Source organism: Xyrauchen texanus, chromosome 29 (assembly GCF_025860055.1).
Source record: "Xyrauchen texanus isolate HMW12.3.18 chromosome 29, RBS_HiC_50CHRs, whole genome shotgun sequence".
Taxonomy (NCBI): Eukaryota; Metazoa; Chordata; class Actinopteri; order Cypriniformes; family Catostomidae; genus Xyrauchen; species Xyrauchen texanus.
Window position 1 is genome coordinate 14938677 of NC_068304.1, and position 15798 is coordinate 14954474.

The 15798-nt window shown below is 36.7% G+C and overlaps 1 protein-coding gene across 3 annotated transcripts in view; it reads right to left on the minus strand.

The window, feature by feature from the left end:
* The window catches only part of LOC127622967 (SLIT-ROBO Rho GTPase-activating protein 1-like), a 134255-nt gene that overhangs the window by 27106 nt on the left and 91351 nt on the right, over positions 1 to 15798 (minus strand). For 2 of the 3 annotated variants that reach the window (XM_052097179.1, XM_052097181.1), the window contains exons 12-16: positions 14348 to 14450; positions 10732 to 10792; positions 9932 to 10009; positions 7869 to 8003; positions 1451 to 1556 (exon numbers count right to left, since the gene is read on the minus strand). In XM_052097179.1, coding sequence (XP_051953139.1) covers positions 1451 to 1556; positions 7869 to 8003; positions 9932 to 10009; positions 10732 to 10792; positions 14348 to 14450 — 483 coding nt within the window. Of the gene's footprint in view, positions 1 to 1450; positions 1557 to 7868; positions 8004 to 9931; positions 10010 to 10731; positions 10793 to 12796; positions 12831 to 14347; positions 14451 to 15798 lie in introns of all 3 variants that reach the window. The other variant, XM_052097180.1, reaches the window with a different exon arrangement.

The window sequence follows — 15798 nt, forward strand, 5'->3', positions numbered from 1 at the left end:
TACTATTCTACTATTGAAATGGGAAGTTTTGGTGGGACATATCGAAGGGCTTGTCCCATTTAGTTTTAAATAGCCAAAAGGCTTTAGATATGCAAGTCATTACCATAAATTGCTAATTCCTGATCAGTTGCAGGTAGTATTCTAGGGAGCGTTTTACTGGACAAACTGTGTAGTGCAAGATGAGTCATCAATACATTGGTCTGTTTGGACTGTCAATTTTAAAAGCTTATTTGTCATTTTTTAGAAGTACACTAGCATATAAATGATTTCAAAGCTAACAGACATGGACTAAAAGCCACAAACTCCAGTTCTGATTTTATGGGTTCTTTAAAATTAGATTGTTTTGAGACATTTTTGTAATTGGATGCCAAATTGGAATTCTCCTTCAGAGTGAACCAGTACGATGCTCCATTAGCTCGAAGAGATGTAGCTGAACAAACAAAAAGGCATTGGCTTGCACTAACTGAACTGTGTGAACAAGTGATTTAATTATGAGTGAGATTCAGTCATGTGGAGAGAATGGGCACTACTCCTCCGTTCTGTTTGACAGTGATGGTTTCTAAAGACTGGTTAACGAACCAAACATATCCTACTGAATGTGAGCACTCTCGGTTCCTCTGACTGAGATTTCCTGTTTAAGATTTGTGGACAACAGTCAGTCAAAATGGTTCCAATTTTACTGATATTATACATTTACAAATTTGGCAGATGCTTTAATCCAAAGCGACTTCCAGTGCATTCAGTTTATAAATGTTACTAGTTTCCCTTGGATGAGTCATGCGTCAAGTGTTAGGAAATGTAATCGAGCTTGAAATCATGATCTTGCCTCGTGACTGTAATGGCAAGATGTACAGTGAAAAAAGTTACATTTTGGTATATTCTCAACAAAAAACTATTATATCACTTCAGAGGACATGGATTAAACCACTGGAGTAGTATGGATTACTTTTATGATTCTTTTATGTGCTTTTTGGACCATCAAAGTTTTGGTCACCATTTGCTTGCATTGAGAGGACCAAAAGAGCTGAGATATTCTTCTAAAAATCTTTGTTTTCTGCAGAAGAAAGAAAGTCATTCACATCTGAGATGGCATGAGGGTGAGAAAAGGATGAGAGAATTTTAAATTTTTGGGTGAACAATCCCATTAATCTCAAAGTAGGGTTTTTGTTTCTACAGAACAGAGAAAGAAGTCTTTATAAACACAATGACAATGTGCATATTAGATTTGTAAGTGCTTCAGATTCTTGTATCTAGAAACGCTGTCTTGGATTTAATGCTTACATGACTAGCAATGTCTATAAATACAGAAATAATCATGCAAGTTTTAGAAATGCTTGAGTTCTATTGGCTTTTTAACGGAAGGCAGCATATAATTTATGAATAATACACCACATAAATAATTTCAAACCCTTTTTATAGCTTTGAATGTTTGAGAACATTCAATACTTACTGGTTGAGGAAGGCGAACAGATAACGCATGACCACAAGCACTGATCTGGGTACAGTCAAGAGAATCTTACGAATATACAGAGCTCTCTCATACAGATTTTCAACTCCTGAAAGAGAGCGAGAGAGAGCAAGAAAAAACAAAACAATGAGCATGTCAATATACTGTAATTTTTTAAATTAAAATATAGTACAATGGATCAAGTACAACCAGAGAGAAATCTCTCATTTATCTCGGCCAAACTGGTTACGTTTATTTGCATCGGTGGATAACCCTCGTCACTTGATTGATTAACAGAAGTTGTACATTTGGGGTTCACATTTTTTGGTTTACAAATATGATTATTGCATTTTAAGTTAATATCTCTCAAGATAAAATAATTTCTGTTTTTATCAAGATTTTTTTTTAATCATGATTAGCTATGCAGTTTGCACATATTTTCTGTAATTTTGCATTCAAATTTGCCATCATTAAATTGTGGGTATAATTTAAATACACATATTCAGATACAGAAATGGCATTGATTAAGCCTTATTGGTCTTCTACTAATGAGACATAATATGGGATAGGAGTTCCACACAGAGCCTGTGATCTTTAGTTTCTTTAATTATCACATGCCTCATTAGGTTTAATGCAACCCTGGCCACAAACATGAAAGTCATAGATTTATGATGACACTAACATTTATGCATGTGAGAGAGTGATGGGGTTAGATGTGGAACATACTCCTCATGTTCTGTCAAGACATTCAGCAATGATTTTTAATGGCCACTGTTTTCATCCAGGCAATTTAAAAGCCCTGAGTATCTAATGACATGCCTTCATATGAATGTGCTAATTCACAGATAACCACACAACAGCACGCTATTCACTGATTTACAAGGCTGAGCTTATTATACGGGAGGACAAAAACATTGCAACAGAGTGTCTAGGGTCAGATCTGTTGAACATAGCATGAAGAGTATATGTGATGTGTTAAGTGTGTTTATGCAAGCTATAATCTAACATTAAAATCATCATTATTAGGTACAATCATTTTAGAGTTTCAGGGTTTGTCGTCATGGTAACGACGTTGTAAAACTGGCCATAACATTATAAAGAAAAGGCAAGTAATTGTTTTTATCACACTACAATCATGTTTACACATACAAGTTGTATACAAGTTAAAAGTTATATTCTAGATTCATTATACATCAAGAGAAATATTTCAAGCCTTCCTTTGTTGTAATCTTGAAGATTACGTTTTACAGCTCATGGAAATCAAAGATCCAGTGTCTCAAATTATTAGAATATATAATAATCTGAATGATTTATAATACAGAAATGTTGACCTTCTGAAAAGCATGTTAATTTATGCACTCAATACTTGGTCAGGGCCCTTTTGCATGAATTACTGCATCAATGCATCATGGCATGGAGGCAATCAGCCTGTGATACTGCTGAGTTGTTATGGAAGCCCAGGTTGCTTTGATAGCAGCCTTCGTCTGTATTGTTGGGTCTGGTGTCTCTCATTTTCCTCTTGACAATACCCCATACAGTAGATTATCTTTGGGGTTCAGGTCAGGCAAGTTGGCTGGCCAATCAAGCACAGTAATACCATGGTCAGCAAACCAGTTACTAGTAGTTTTGGCAATGTGGGCAGGTGCCAAGTCCTGCTGGAAAAGGAAATCAGCATCTCCATAAAGCTTGTCAGCAGATGGAAGCATGAAGTGCTCTAAAATCTCCTGGTAGATGGCTGCATTGACTCTGGACTTGAGAAAAATCAGTGGACCAACCCCAACATCACAGACTGTGGAAACTTCACACTGGACTTCAAGCATCTTGGATTGTGTGCCTCTCCACTCATCCTCCAGACTCTGGGACCTTGATTTCCAAATGAAATGCCAAATTTACTTTCATCTGAAAAGAGGACTTTGGACCACTGAGCAATAATTATTTGCAGTAATTCGTGCAAAAGGAGCTCCGACCAAGTATTGACATACTATTCAGAAGGTCGAAATTTCTGTATTATAAATTCTTTATTCTAATATTTTGAGATACTAGATTTTTGATTTCATGAGCTGTAAGCTGTAATCATTGAAATATTTCACTTTATGTGTAATTAATCTAGAATATAGGAAAGTTCCACTTTTTGAATCAACTTACGGAAAAAAAAGAAAGAAAGAAAAAACTTTTCCAGGACATTCAAATTTTTGGAGATGTACCTGTATTGTTTACGTCTTGTGGCAATAATTTTGAAATACTATTTTAATGTTTATGGATTGGCCCCATTCACTTCCACTGTAACGCCTCACTGTAACATATTTGTTCTTTTTTTAAAGAAAAGGAGGGGCAAGTCAAAATGAATTTTTATGGTAATCAAAATGATTCCACAAATGCTGCTGAAATCACAGTTCCAATATTTTGACACATGGGATTGGATCAGGATCGATAGATGAAGGTCAGATGACCAGATATCGGATATGCATTGAATTTACAGTAGAACCACAATTTGAAATCATATTGTATCCGATCTCAAATTTGTTTAAGCTGTTTTCAAGCATGCAACGAGAACAGATCTTTGCTAGATATTGGTGAGTGGGAAATAATAATAATGAAAAAAAAAGAAACATTGTTGACAGTGTAAATTTGAGGTGTGGATTGTGGATATTGCAGATACCGATAACTAAGGTAGTGGAAAAGGCAGATAACCAATGAATTAGCTGATTTGTTTTAATGCTTTATAGAATGATAAAAATGTTTTTAGTCTTTCCTTACTATGACTTCTTTTCTTTAAGTGCAAAAAATAGGGTAAATAAATTTATAATGTAGGCCGAAAATGAGCTTCCCCTCTTTGAAAGACCAGCAGCGCCACTGAAATGTGTCTAGTGTGAATGCCCTGTAAATCATATGTACAGTAGGTATAAATGCACACATGCACTTGACAGTAAAAGGCCCATAACAGCAAACACACTATATAAAGGTATGGGTGTATCTGTTGCAAATTCATTAGTGTGTTTACAACCAGGTAGAGAAGACTGCATTAAACAAGAGTTCTTTCAAGGGACAGTGATTACAAAATGAAGCGATTCACTTGTATTCATTTAAATAAATCAGTGGGTGTGCCCACCCTCACCCAGGACTTAATGATGCTGATTAACAGAGCATTAAATGAGGTAAAGTCTCAAAACTAATCAACTCGTTTTTAAAGCAGCTCAAAGCTTAATCCAGAAGACTGGAATCCCAGACATCTGTGCAAGCATTCCTTTAGCTCCTCGCCTGCAAATGTCCACAATATACAGTGGGCTTTCTTTCCCATGCTCTTGCAACTTACTTTCTGTCCCCTCTGGAATGCCAACACACATTTGTGCGGTCTCCATCTCTCGTTAGTAATGTGTTGTCAGGCTATGCTCAAAATAGCATACGACCACACTGCTTTTACTATTTCTGCTGCACCTACACTGTTTGTGTATATACTGTTTGCAGTATGCCAAATGTGTGTATGGATGGAACACCCAGGGAACAGTTGCCAAAATATTTAGTATACAACAAATAACACAGAATACTTCTCGCAATGCAAGTGCAATGCACTCAACTTGATCATCCATTTCTGGCATGATGAATGAATCAAAAGTAATATCAACTTGATTCATTTTCTGATCCAACTGCAGAAAATCATGACATTTTTACACAACAATTGATAACAGACAACAGCAGTTTTTATTTCCACTATAATAACTGGACACCACTTGTAGAATTAAATATACACTGTATTGTCGCAACACAAAAATAACACTTTTGCTTAAAGGGATATTTAACCCAAAAATGAAAATTCACAATTTACTTGCCCTCATGCCATCCCAGATGACTTTCTTTCTTCAGCAGAACACAAACAAAAGTTATTAGAGGAATATCTCGGCTCTGTAGGTCCATACAATGAAAGTGAATAGAGACCAGACATTTAAAGCTCCAAAAATCACAAAGCAAACATACAAGTAATCCATAAGACTCCAGTGTTTAATCCATGTCTTCAGAAGTGATATAATAGGTGTGGGTAAGAAACCAATACAAATTCGAAGTACTTAATTTAAATCTCCACTTATTTCTCGCTTTTACACCTGAAAGTCACATGCGGTGCCCATTTAGTTTCATCTTCACATCTGAAAGTTATGGTTAACCCTAACCCCTTTAACACATATTATATCACTTCTGAAGATATGGATTTGACACCGTAGTCTGATGGATTACATTTATGTTTGCTTTATATGATTTTTGGAGCTACAAATGTCTGATCACCATTAATTTGAATTGTATGGACCTACAGAGCCAAGTTATTTTTCTAAAATATTTCTAATATATTATAAAGAATGTCTAATATATTATAAAGTATGTCAGAATGACACATCTGGAATGGCATGAGGGTGAGTAAATGATAAGATCATTTTTGGGTGAACTATCCCTTTGAGGAGTTTAATTGATGCATACTGCCTGCATTAATAGTAGGCAGTAAGCACTGTATACTCTGCAGTAAGAAGTACGCTAGTATCGAATTCCAAATATTACCCAAGATTAACACCGTTGTATTGACCTCTCTGGAATCCATACGTAGGTCACGTGACACAAGTGGCACTTTCATAAGGCAAAGCAGCCTCTGTAAAACAACTAAAAAAACATGATGATCTGCTCTCATCCATAGCTGCTTAAGTGCATCCAGATCCCTGGTTTCATCCTCTGATAGCAGCTTAAAACAGACATGTCATGTCACTATCAAAAGAAAATATCTGGCATAGGGTTTTTTTGGGAATATGCTGTGTTATTCCTCCTACATGGGCACAAGACTTGGTTTCCAACATGGATCCTGAGCAAAAGAAGCCATTTAAAGACAGTGCCAAGACTCACCACGAGGAGACACATGTCTCCAGCAACACAACACAAACTTCTCAATAACAGAGCAGTGTACGATCTACTCTGACAGCCTGCATACAGAGCTGCAGGGAATAGAGAGCTTGGAAAGTGATATGGACAGATTGTGATGGTATTCACTAAGGTGGTGTTGTTTTGCGGCTGTTGGTAGTGTTGACTACACTGTCTGCATTGTGTTGTTTTACCAGCTGGTTCACTAGAGCAATGATGTAAATACTGTCTCTTAAATGTGCAGAAAGTGTGCGGATACTTCATATATGCCTGGTATTAACACTCTTCTCCATTATTTGATGAACTGCTACAGCTATAATCAAGAAAAATTAACACAACGTCTCCTTTAATACAATTCTGTATACCAGCTGCTCTCCGTAGGCTGTAATAGCACAACGTTTATTGCGGCAAGTGAATAGCTCTGACTTTTGTGAATAAAGCACACATTTTTTTGAATGACAATGACTATTGAATGAAGGTTTTATTACAGATGACGCAGTGCTACACCAGCACAGATAGTGCATGGTTGGTGCCACATTTTTGCTTTTATATACTTTGTATTGCTCTTATAATTAGCCCCAGTGTGTGCAATTTAAAGAGAAAAAGAATGCGAGTGTGGTATGCCGTGAATGGGGTGAGGCGTACGTAAATATAAACAGCAGGGAACTCCCATTAGTCACAAACTAACGAGTGTCAGTTATCCAACACTGAGGCATATGGTCACACGTTGGTGGAGTATGCATATGCCTTCATATTACGCTTAATGTATAGATAAACAAACCCCTCCAAACCTACATGTACATATGATTTCTTAGTAAGAGATAGTGGGGCAACACATGTCATCCCTTAATCTAGCAAACTATATGAGATAATATATTTAGACAGTGCCCATTATATACAGCTGCCTGGGATATGGATCTTTCACGTCACTTTTATTAGATTTACTTCTTTCTCTGTCTTTTTTCTTGAGTGCTAACTTGTTAAAAAGTGGGGTTGCTCTCCCCCAACTCTTTTCCTGCTTGATCCCAGCTGTGGATGACAAACAACGCCCCTGAAATTCAGCTGAAAAGATGGAGCTTCATAGTGTCAAACTGCATTCATTCGGAGCATTGTACCATCACTGTGATCGTGATAATGCATAATTTCTGAACTCTCACACAAAGTTACATTCATGGCTGTTAAAGGACCAACTGATGCGCTAATATGTCATATCGTGGTTGAACACACACTACTGTAACAGAGTGAGTGTGAGGCTGTTGGCTTTAGCCTAAGGCGGTGAATGTCTCATCCTACAGAGAGGAAAGTCACTGTGCCACTGTTGAAGGCAAAAGACTGAGCACTCTTTATCTGATAGCAAATGATCACAGTTCAAGGCACTGTTAATTTACACTGACAATCAGTGATAGATTTACAGCTGCATGTCAATACATTCAATCATAGCACACATGCATTCATGGTCCTGTACACTTACAGGCACAAACACACATTTGTATTGTTCAGTCCAAAGCAAAAAAAAGAAGCAACTTACTGATACAGGAGATGAGATCATTGAATCTTTCCTTTGGAAATAGCGGATTTTCCAGACCACGAAAGTAGAGTTTCAAAACCCCAGCCACAGAGTTAATATCATGGTTATTCTCTTCGTCTGTCAGGGGATCGTTACCTATGAGACATTTCATGTGTCTTTAAGTGTCACCACTCAGTTGGATTGTTTAGATGAATATTTATTCATTTAACAGACACAAGTAATTTTTCATAAACGAGCCAACACTTTTTTCAACACGGCAATATCAAATGTTTAGAACCTGATAGAAAACAAAATTACCTGAATAACCCTGAAAAAACCTACAATGATAACAGTATCTCGTAAGTCATCTACATATTTAAACGTGCATTTTCTGTGCCACTAGTTTCACCAAACAATGATTATCATTTCCAAACAGGTTTTTTGGAGGTCGACCCACAAATGGCTTACTTGTTGTTATCTCTACACATTAAGGAATAGTTCACCCAAAAATATAAGTACTCTCAGCATTTACTCACCCTCATGCCATCCCAGATATGCATGACCTTTTTCCTCTGCTGAACAAAAATGAAGATATTTAGAAGAATATTTCAGCTATGTAGGTCCGTTCAATCTAAGTGAATGGTGACCAGTACTTTGAAGCTCCAAAATTTCATTAAGGCAGCATGAAGGTAATCCATTTGACTCCAGTGGTTTAATCCATGTCAGTGATAGGTGTGGGTGAGAAACAGATCAATATTTAAGTAATTTTTTACTATAGATCTCCACTTTCACCAGCTCTTCAAACAGCTCTCTTCTCTCCTAATGGTGCTTTACCATACAACGCGATGAAAATTTTCGCCTCGCATTGCTCGCGCAAGTTTGACTGCTGGATTTAAATTTTTTGTTTAAACTCCACGGGTATTCCCCCTTCTCTTCCGGAAAAGGACAGGAGGACGGGCTTCTACAACTTAGTTCATAGTAAAGTACAACCAATAGCTGGAATCAAGTAGACGCGCATCTTTTCAGAACTTACCAGGTAGTCCAACTTCCTCGCTTAATTTCCTCCAAGCGATGTGGTTTTTCATCCGGTCTCTGTACATGTATGATGTTGTGTCATACAATTCTGGGTGCCCACACACCGCTACAAAAATTTTTTAATTAATTTTTCCAGATTTCTTCTGCTACTATGTCTGTACGTCAGTGATATCCAGACAATCTCAATGCTGATAGGCTTTGGCGACAACGCGTCATTCTCGCTCGAGTTGAAAAATATATTTGCATTGACTTTGTATGTAATCGCTCCATGCGAAATGCTCACTTTGCGTTGTATGTGAACGCAACATAAAAGTTCTTCTTTTGTTTTTGGTGATTCAAATTATTTGTGCATAATTACACCTTCTAGGCAAGGAGAATAATTTATAGTAAAAAAGGACTTGAATGCTGGTCTGTGTCTCACCCACACCTATCATATCACTTATGAAGATATAGATTTAACCACTGGAGTCTGGATTACTCTGACACTCCAAAAAGCACATAAAGCAGCATAAAATATTTGGTCACCATTCACTTGTATGGCTCTACATTGCAGACATCTTTTTCTAAAAATCTGAGGTATTTTGAGAATGAGAGAATTTAAAATTTTGAGTGAACTATACCTGTAAACTCGGAGGAGAATGTGCATTAATATAGGAAAACAATCACACACGTCAGCTTTAAATAAGGATTATTGTGTACACATATGAATTGTAACCATAATAAATCAGATACAAAATGGTACTACAATATCAAAACACCAGAACCTTAAAAATGTACATTTGTTGTAAATTCTACCATCCAGATAAAGTTTTTGCTGTACTTTGCATGCGAATGTTAAGGACAAATGTCAAGAATATTTTCACCCAAGCAAATGTTTTACCAAAGCACAAGTCAAGTTAGTGTCCTTAAGTTAAGTGAAATTTAAGTTTGTGGCTGATATGACTCACTCTAATGACATAACCTCATTATTATTCAGAACTGACAGCACTTAAAGAGCTGTGCTATTTCAGAAACCTGAACTCTGCATTACCACATTTACACACACACACCTCTCTCAAACGAGTTCTTGATATCGTTGACTTCAACTTGAGATCCAGAAACTCTGAATATCCCTTGATGTTGAAGACCTAAAGAGAAAGAGATTGTGAAGCTTTTAAATAAGATGTGCGGAGTCTTCTTCACATTTGAATCCACCGCAAATAAAGGCTATTCCATACAGTAGTAACTACTTTCAGTTCCTCAACTCAAAAGCTTAGCTTTAGAAAACGTTTCTTTTCTAATTAAAGATAATGAATGAAGAAGAGAGACTGCAATCAACTTCTACAAAACATCCGTCAGACTGGATTAGCTTTTAATGGAAAGCCTGGCTATGGGTCAAAACGGATTAATTAAAAACTCCTCTACAGTTCCAGTAAGACGGCCACACACAGAGAACATTCAGCGCTTAAAATAGACACGCAAAATCTATGATCATCTTTGTACAGTTTACACAGGAGCTGAATATGATAAAGACCTCTTCAGACTAAATGTCCTCTGGCATTGGCTGGGAAGCACACTGAACTCAAAATAGACCTAAAGCAAGTCTGCATGGCTTAGGCCGGGATGGGGCGGAATTGGCAGGGGCACACAAAACATGACCTGCTCTGATTCCAAAAGACTGACAACTTGTTGTATCAGCCCCAAATTGCAGATAACTGGAAGAGGACAATGATAGCACAATGATAGCTCAGGCAACTTGGAGATGTTTAAGAGAAGAATTTCATGACAAATGCATTAATAAGCTTCATCTTTGGCCTTTTCTGGTGGACTATTTTATGGAGTTATAGCTATTATTGGTGATGTAACTTACCATATAGATTAATGAATCGAATGCAACTGTCAACAATTCGTGGTATTGCTTGTCCAGAGTCCTTAAAATGAGACAAACATGGACATAACATTAGGACATGGACTAAAAAAAACTATATAAATGTCTAAAGGACAATTATACAATCACTGAAAATATACCACACAATTAAACCATGTGCAAGGTTCCCACACCCACTTTTGACAAATAAATCTACATGACTTTTCCAGATGTTTATGATCACTGGAATATGATTTTCAAAATCATTTTATGGAGATTGCACTGACTAAGACCAGTTTCTCTGCTTTAATAATGAGGACAACTAGAAATATGTTTATTTACTGTAGATATTTCCTTGACTTTTTACATTTTTATTACATTTCTCATGACTTTGTCAGACATCCAGATTTTCCATTACCGTGGGAACCCTGCACATATCATCAGTGTCAGATATTATAGAGTAATCCTTCTTGGCAAATCCTTACAAGCCCTTTTCTTTTTAGTTTTTAAACCTTTTTAAAGTGCCATCTAAATGTGCATGCCTAAGATTTTAAAAAGCAAATAATTCAAAAGACCTTCTACCCTATCCTGATTCAGTCAAAGTTCTTGAAGACAGGAAATTAACTTAAATCTGTGTCAATAAGGTTCTTGACTACAAATGGACCGAATGCCAATGTGGAAAAACAAAATGTTAGCTGCGGCTGTACGCTGATTCTGTTAATCCAGCTATGTGAATCCAGCACTCAAGCTTCCTGTTGTCAGAGCTTTTTGTAGTGTGTTTGGCAGCACGCTATCTTACATGCCTTTAAAAACGCTGTTATCTGCTTTTAACCTGGGGAATGTGCCAAGCATGAGCGCCCTGCCAGTGCCAGGAACATAGGCACACCTCACAGGGGCTATATTTCCCAGCTATGCTCCGTGCAATATGGCCCATATAAAATTTGCTGCCCTTAAAGTGTTTAAATATTGATACGCCTGCAATAAATTCTTAAATAATATGTACAGGCTAATACAACTCAGGTCTATGCTTGAATCAAAAAATTACGTGTACACATTTTGAGGAGAATGCATAATAAAAGGGACTGTGCTGCATTTTAGCTTTACTTTATCTGCATTATTTGAGTTCCATTTATGTCATTATATTGTACATTATCTTTCAGTTATTTTTACCCATTCATAAATCCATACAAAAAGTTTTTTTCTTCTTAATTTCTCAATTATTTTAATCATTTGTAGCTAATTTTACAATTATTTAATAAAATAATAACAAACCATTTTAAAATAAAAAATTGTAATATTTTAATTCGATTTTTACATTTTCTTTTTTTCTGATGCCAGTGTAAAGCACTTACAACAGTGCAGGGTCAAAAATTAACTTTCACATTTGGGGCAATATTTGCCATATTCTTTTGGCCCAAAAAGTAGAATTTTGGGGGGCATTTTTTCTCATTTTTGGTGACATTTTTGTTCCAAGTCCCAATTAATTTCTGACCCTGCCACAGTGTATGAAATGCACTATATACATAATTGTGGCTTGTCTTACACTATAGTTACATACTCAGAATAAAACTTATTTATGTTTGTTTAAAACTAATTGTAAAAGTATTTGTCAAGTTAACAAAAAATGTTTGGGCTCCATTCTAATTTTGTGGAATTCTACAGTGGGTATCTTGGTCTGGGATGTCCAAGAAGGACATGCTCTCATCTATGACACATACATGCGTTTATACAGTGAGGTTTTAAAGCCTGAGATTTCACTAATGAAAATGCTTCTATTTTGCATGTTTCTGATACAAAATATTTAATTACAAACTACATTACCAGCATAGCAATGAGTGAAATTAATTTCAGAATTTCTTAGTATTTGGTATGTCCCACTTATACTGTTTATTTCCAGGTCTAAAAAATACAAAATAAATAAATAAACAGATTTTCAATGTGGTCTCAGTCTTTGGGACACCACTATACATGGTTTAGAACTCCTAAGCAAGGGTGATTGGAGGTCGACAAGAAGCTTTGACAAACATGCAGCAATGAGCCAATCAGAACCAGCCGAATGTTTCTGTACCTGATGCCTTGTGTGAGAGTTCCGTCGACCGCGACTATGAGAAGAGGACAGAGATGGCAAGAGTGCAGGGAAAAACAGAAGCAAGACAGAGGCGATCCCCAGGTTATTTGGTCCCACAAATAAAGCCACCAACAACAGCCTACAACATCATTATTAGACTTCCAAAGACACCATTAGCTCCAGCCTCAGAGAGAAAGAGAGGGGAGTGCTGACACAGCGTTGTATCCTCTCATCCCATTACTTTCACACACATGCACTGTGCATTTTAAGTCCCTGGATACAAAATTTGAGAATAGGTTTTTAAAGCAATAGACTTTTGTCACAGAAGTGCCATCTTTGATTTTTGATGGGAATGAAAACGAGGCTTTGATGGAGACTTACCATCTCTTCCATGGCATGCATGGTATAAAGACTCCTAGATCACATTTGATATACCACAACTTGGAGTTTTCATCTACTGAAGTTTCTTGGAAAGATTTTTTTCAATGTTTTGACTGTGGAATGACGCAAAAACAGTGCAGCCCATTGAAGAGACTGTATGTCTATTCCTCTCAGCATTGGTGTCATTCCCATTGAAAATTAAAGATGGCGCTGCTGTGAATACGTTCTATAGTTTACCTCAAAATATTTTTTTCACCCTCATGTTTTTCCAAACCCATATATATTCCGTGGAACACAAAAAGAGGAACTTTTTAACAATCAGTTTTATGTTGCCATGTTTATGTTCACTGATAATTTTGCAGTCCCCTTACACTTGCACCCAGCCCGTGTTCGAGTCCAGAATCCATTTTTGGGCTTAACAGCCCCTAGACACAATGAACTGCAGTTGTATGACAAAAGCTGCAAAACAATTTGGTAACACTTTACAATGAGGTTGATTTGTTAACATCATTAACACAATAGTTAACATGAACTTACAATGGACAATCCTTTAACAGGCACTTATTTATCTTTGTTAATGTTAATTTCAACATATGCCAATGCAGTTTTTAAATGAAAAGTTGTGCACGTTAACATTAATGTATACACATGAACAAAAAATTATAAATAGTATTTTCATAAAGTAACATTAACCAAGATTAATAAATGCTATAGAAAAATGACTGTTCATTGCAAGTTCATGATACCTATTGCATTTACTAATGTTAACGAATAGAACCTAATTGTACTTCAGTGTTACCAACAATTATTCTATTAATGTATATTCTACTTTTCAATCTTATTTTTGTCATATAACAAAAAAGACAAGAGGGTGATTAAATGAAACAGGATTTTTATTTTTGGGGTAGTACTCCTTTAAGAAGCGTTCAAGATGCCCAGAAGCAACTGTGTGAATGTTGATGCCTGAAGCGCACTTTATCTCCATCATCTCACGTCATGTGCATGCACGCACACGCGCAAACACACACACACTCCCCCATGTTTCTGCTCTGTTTGAAGATGTCCCCCAGCAATAATGATCAGTCAAGTAGAAGCAAGTAGCTATGGATCATTATGGTCTTAAGCGGCGGTGTTCAGTGCAGGTAATACAGCACCCATAGCTCTAAGTACCTTAACAAATGACTCCAAATTGCCATTAAAAAGCTTAACGTTAAATACAGAGCGTGGCCTGGACCTGTGAGTGCCAAACGGTTTAGGAGGAAGACTGGGAGGCCTATAAAGACATGTTTACAAGTTTAATCTGGAATATCAAACACTCTGTAACTCCCTTTAAAAGTCTACTAGTTATTCTTTAATGACACAACTTACCTGAGATCCTTCAAAGACATACCTTATTCCCTGTAAAACTGAGCATGTGATTTTCTAATGGCTGATTTTACTACTCTATAATAGATTCAAAAGCTCTGCAAGTGAAGTCTACAGGTTGCATTCAATTGACAGAACAAACCAGTCTTTCATTTTCTGAATAAAAAGTGTGCTTGCAAAACTTGCCATGGAGCTAGGGGTGTTCTGGGGGGTTGCCATGCATTTGCTAAGGTGTTATGACTCATTACTACAGTAGGTGGTTTCAAGGCAATACTGTACATCAAAAGAGACCATTGGCAAGTCTCTATGATTTCTGGTATCTAGATTATCATCTGGCAGGAAAAATCATATGTTTGATTGCTAAGAAAAGTAATGGTGCATATGTTTAGATTTAGGTGTTTGTTGAAATCCCCTTACCTCAAGAACGAGCATTAGTAATAGTGATTCTTGTCTTAGCGAGCACCACTAATGTGCTTATATCTCATACACGGTCTATAGGAAAAGTGTATACACTTTTAGAAAGATTAGATAGAGTGGTGAACATGTGATTTCAGGTTATTCTGGATAAGTGGTGATCTCCTGTCGTGCTAAGCTCAGTGATCTGCACATGCCAATGTCCTGTTCATAAACTTCACTTCCACCACACATCAAAGGCCATGGAAACGCCAGGTCCAAGATCTTTTGGCTTCGGGATGGGTTGGTTGGCTGCTGGTATTATAGTAGGGAGATTATATAGGGTTGTACCTATATACATGTTAATATTCATTTCTTTTCCAGACAGACATAATGCAATGTTCCCAACAGCTCTTGAAACATTTGCTTGCAGACGTGAGCTCTGCTAGCTTCTACAACCCTTCAAGTTCCAATATTCTTAGGTAAATTTCACTGAGTTTGATTCATACGGTCAATTCCGAAACTTAATGTTTTAGTGTTCAAAAAAAGAAAAGTAAAACAATACTGCAAACTTGTTCCTTCCTCAGTAGGGATGTGCCTATTCATTTGCTTACAAATTGTGCCCAGTAGGCTTTGAGCGAAGTCAAATCTAAAGAGAGCTATTGGTGCAAAGCATTGTGGAGAGTAACCCTGGGGAACATATGGTGAATTATGGCATTGAAGACAAGCATCTGTTCTTCTGTTTCTATCTCTCATGAATCTCTCTTACCTCTTCAACATTCAAATCTGTATCAGATAAACACTAAAGTAAAAGTTACATATGTGTTTCTTTGTGATATATGATTGCTAAAATAAAGAGGCTA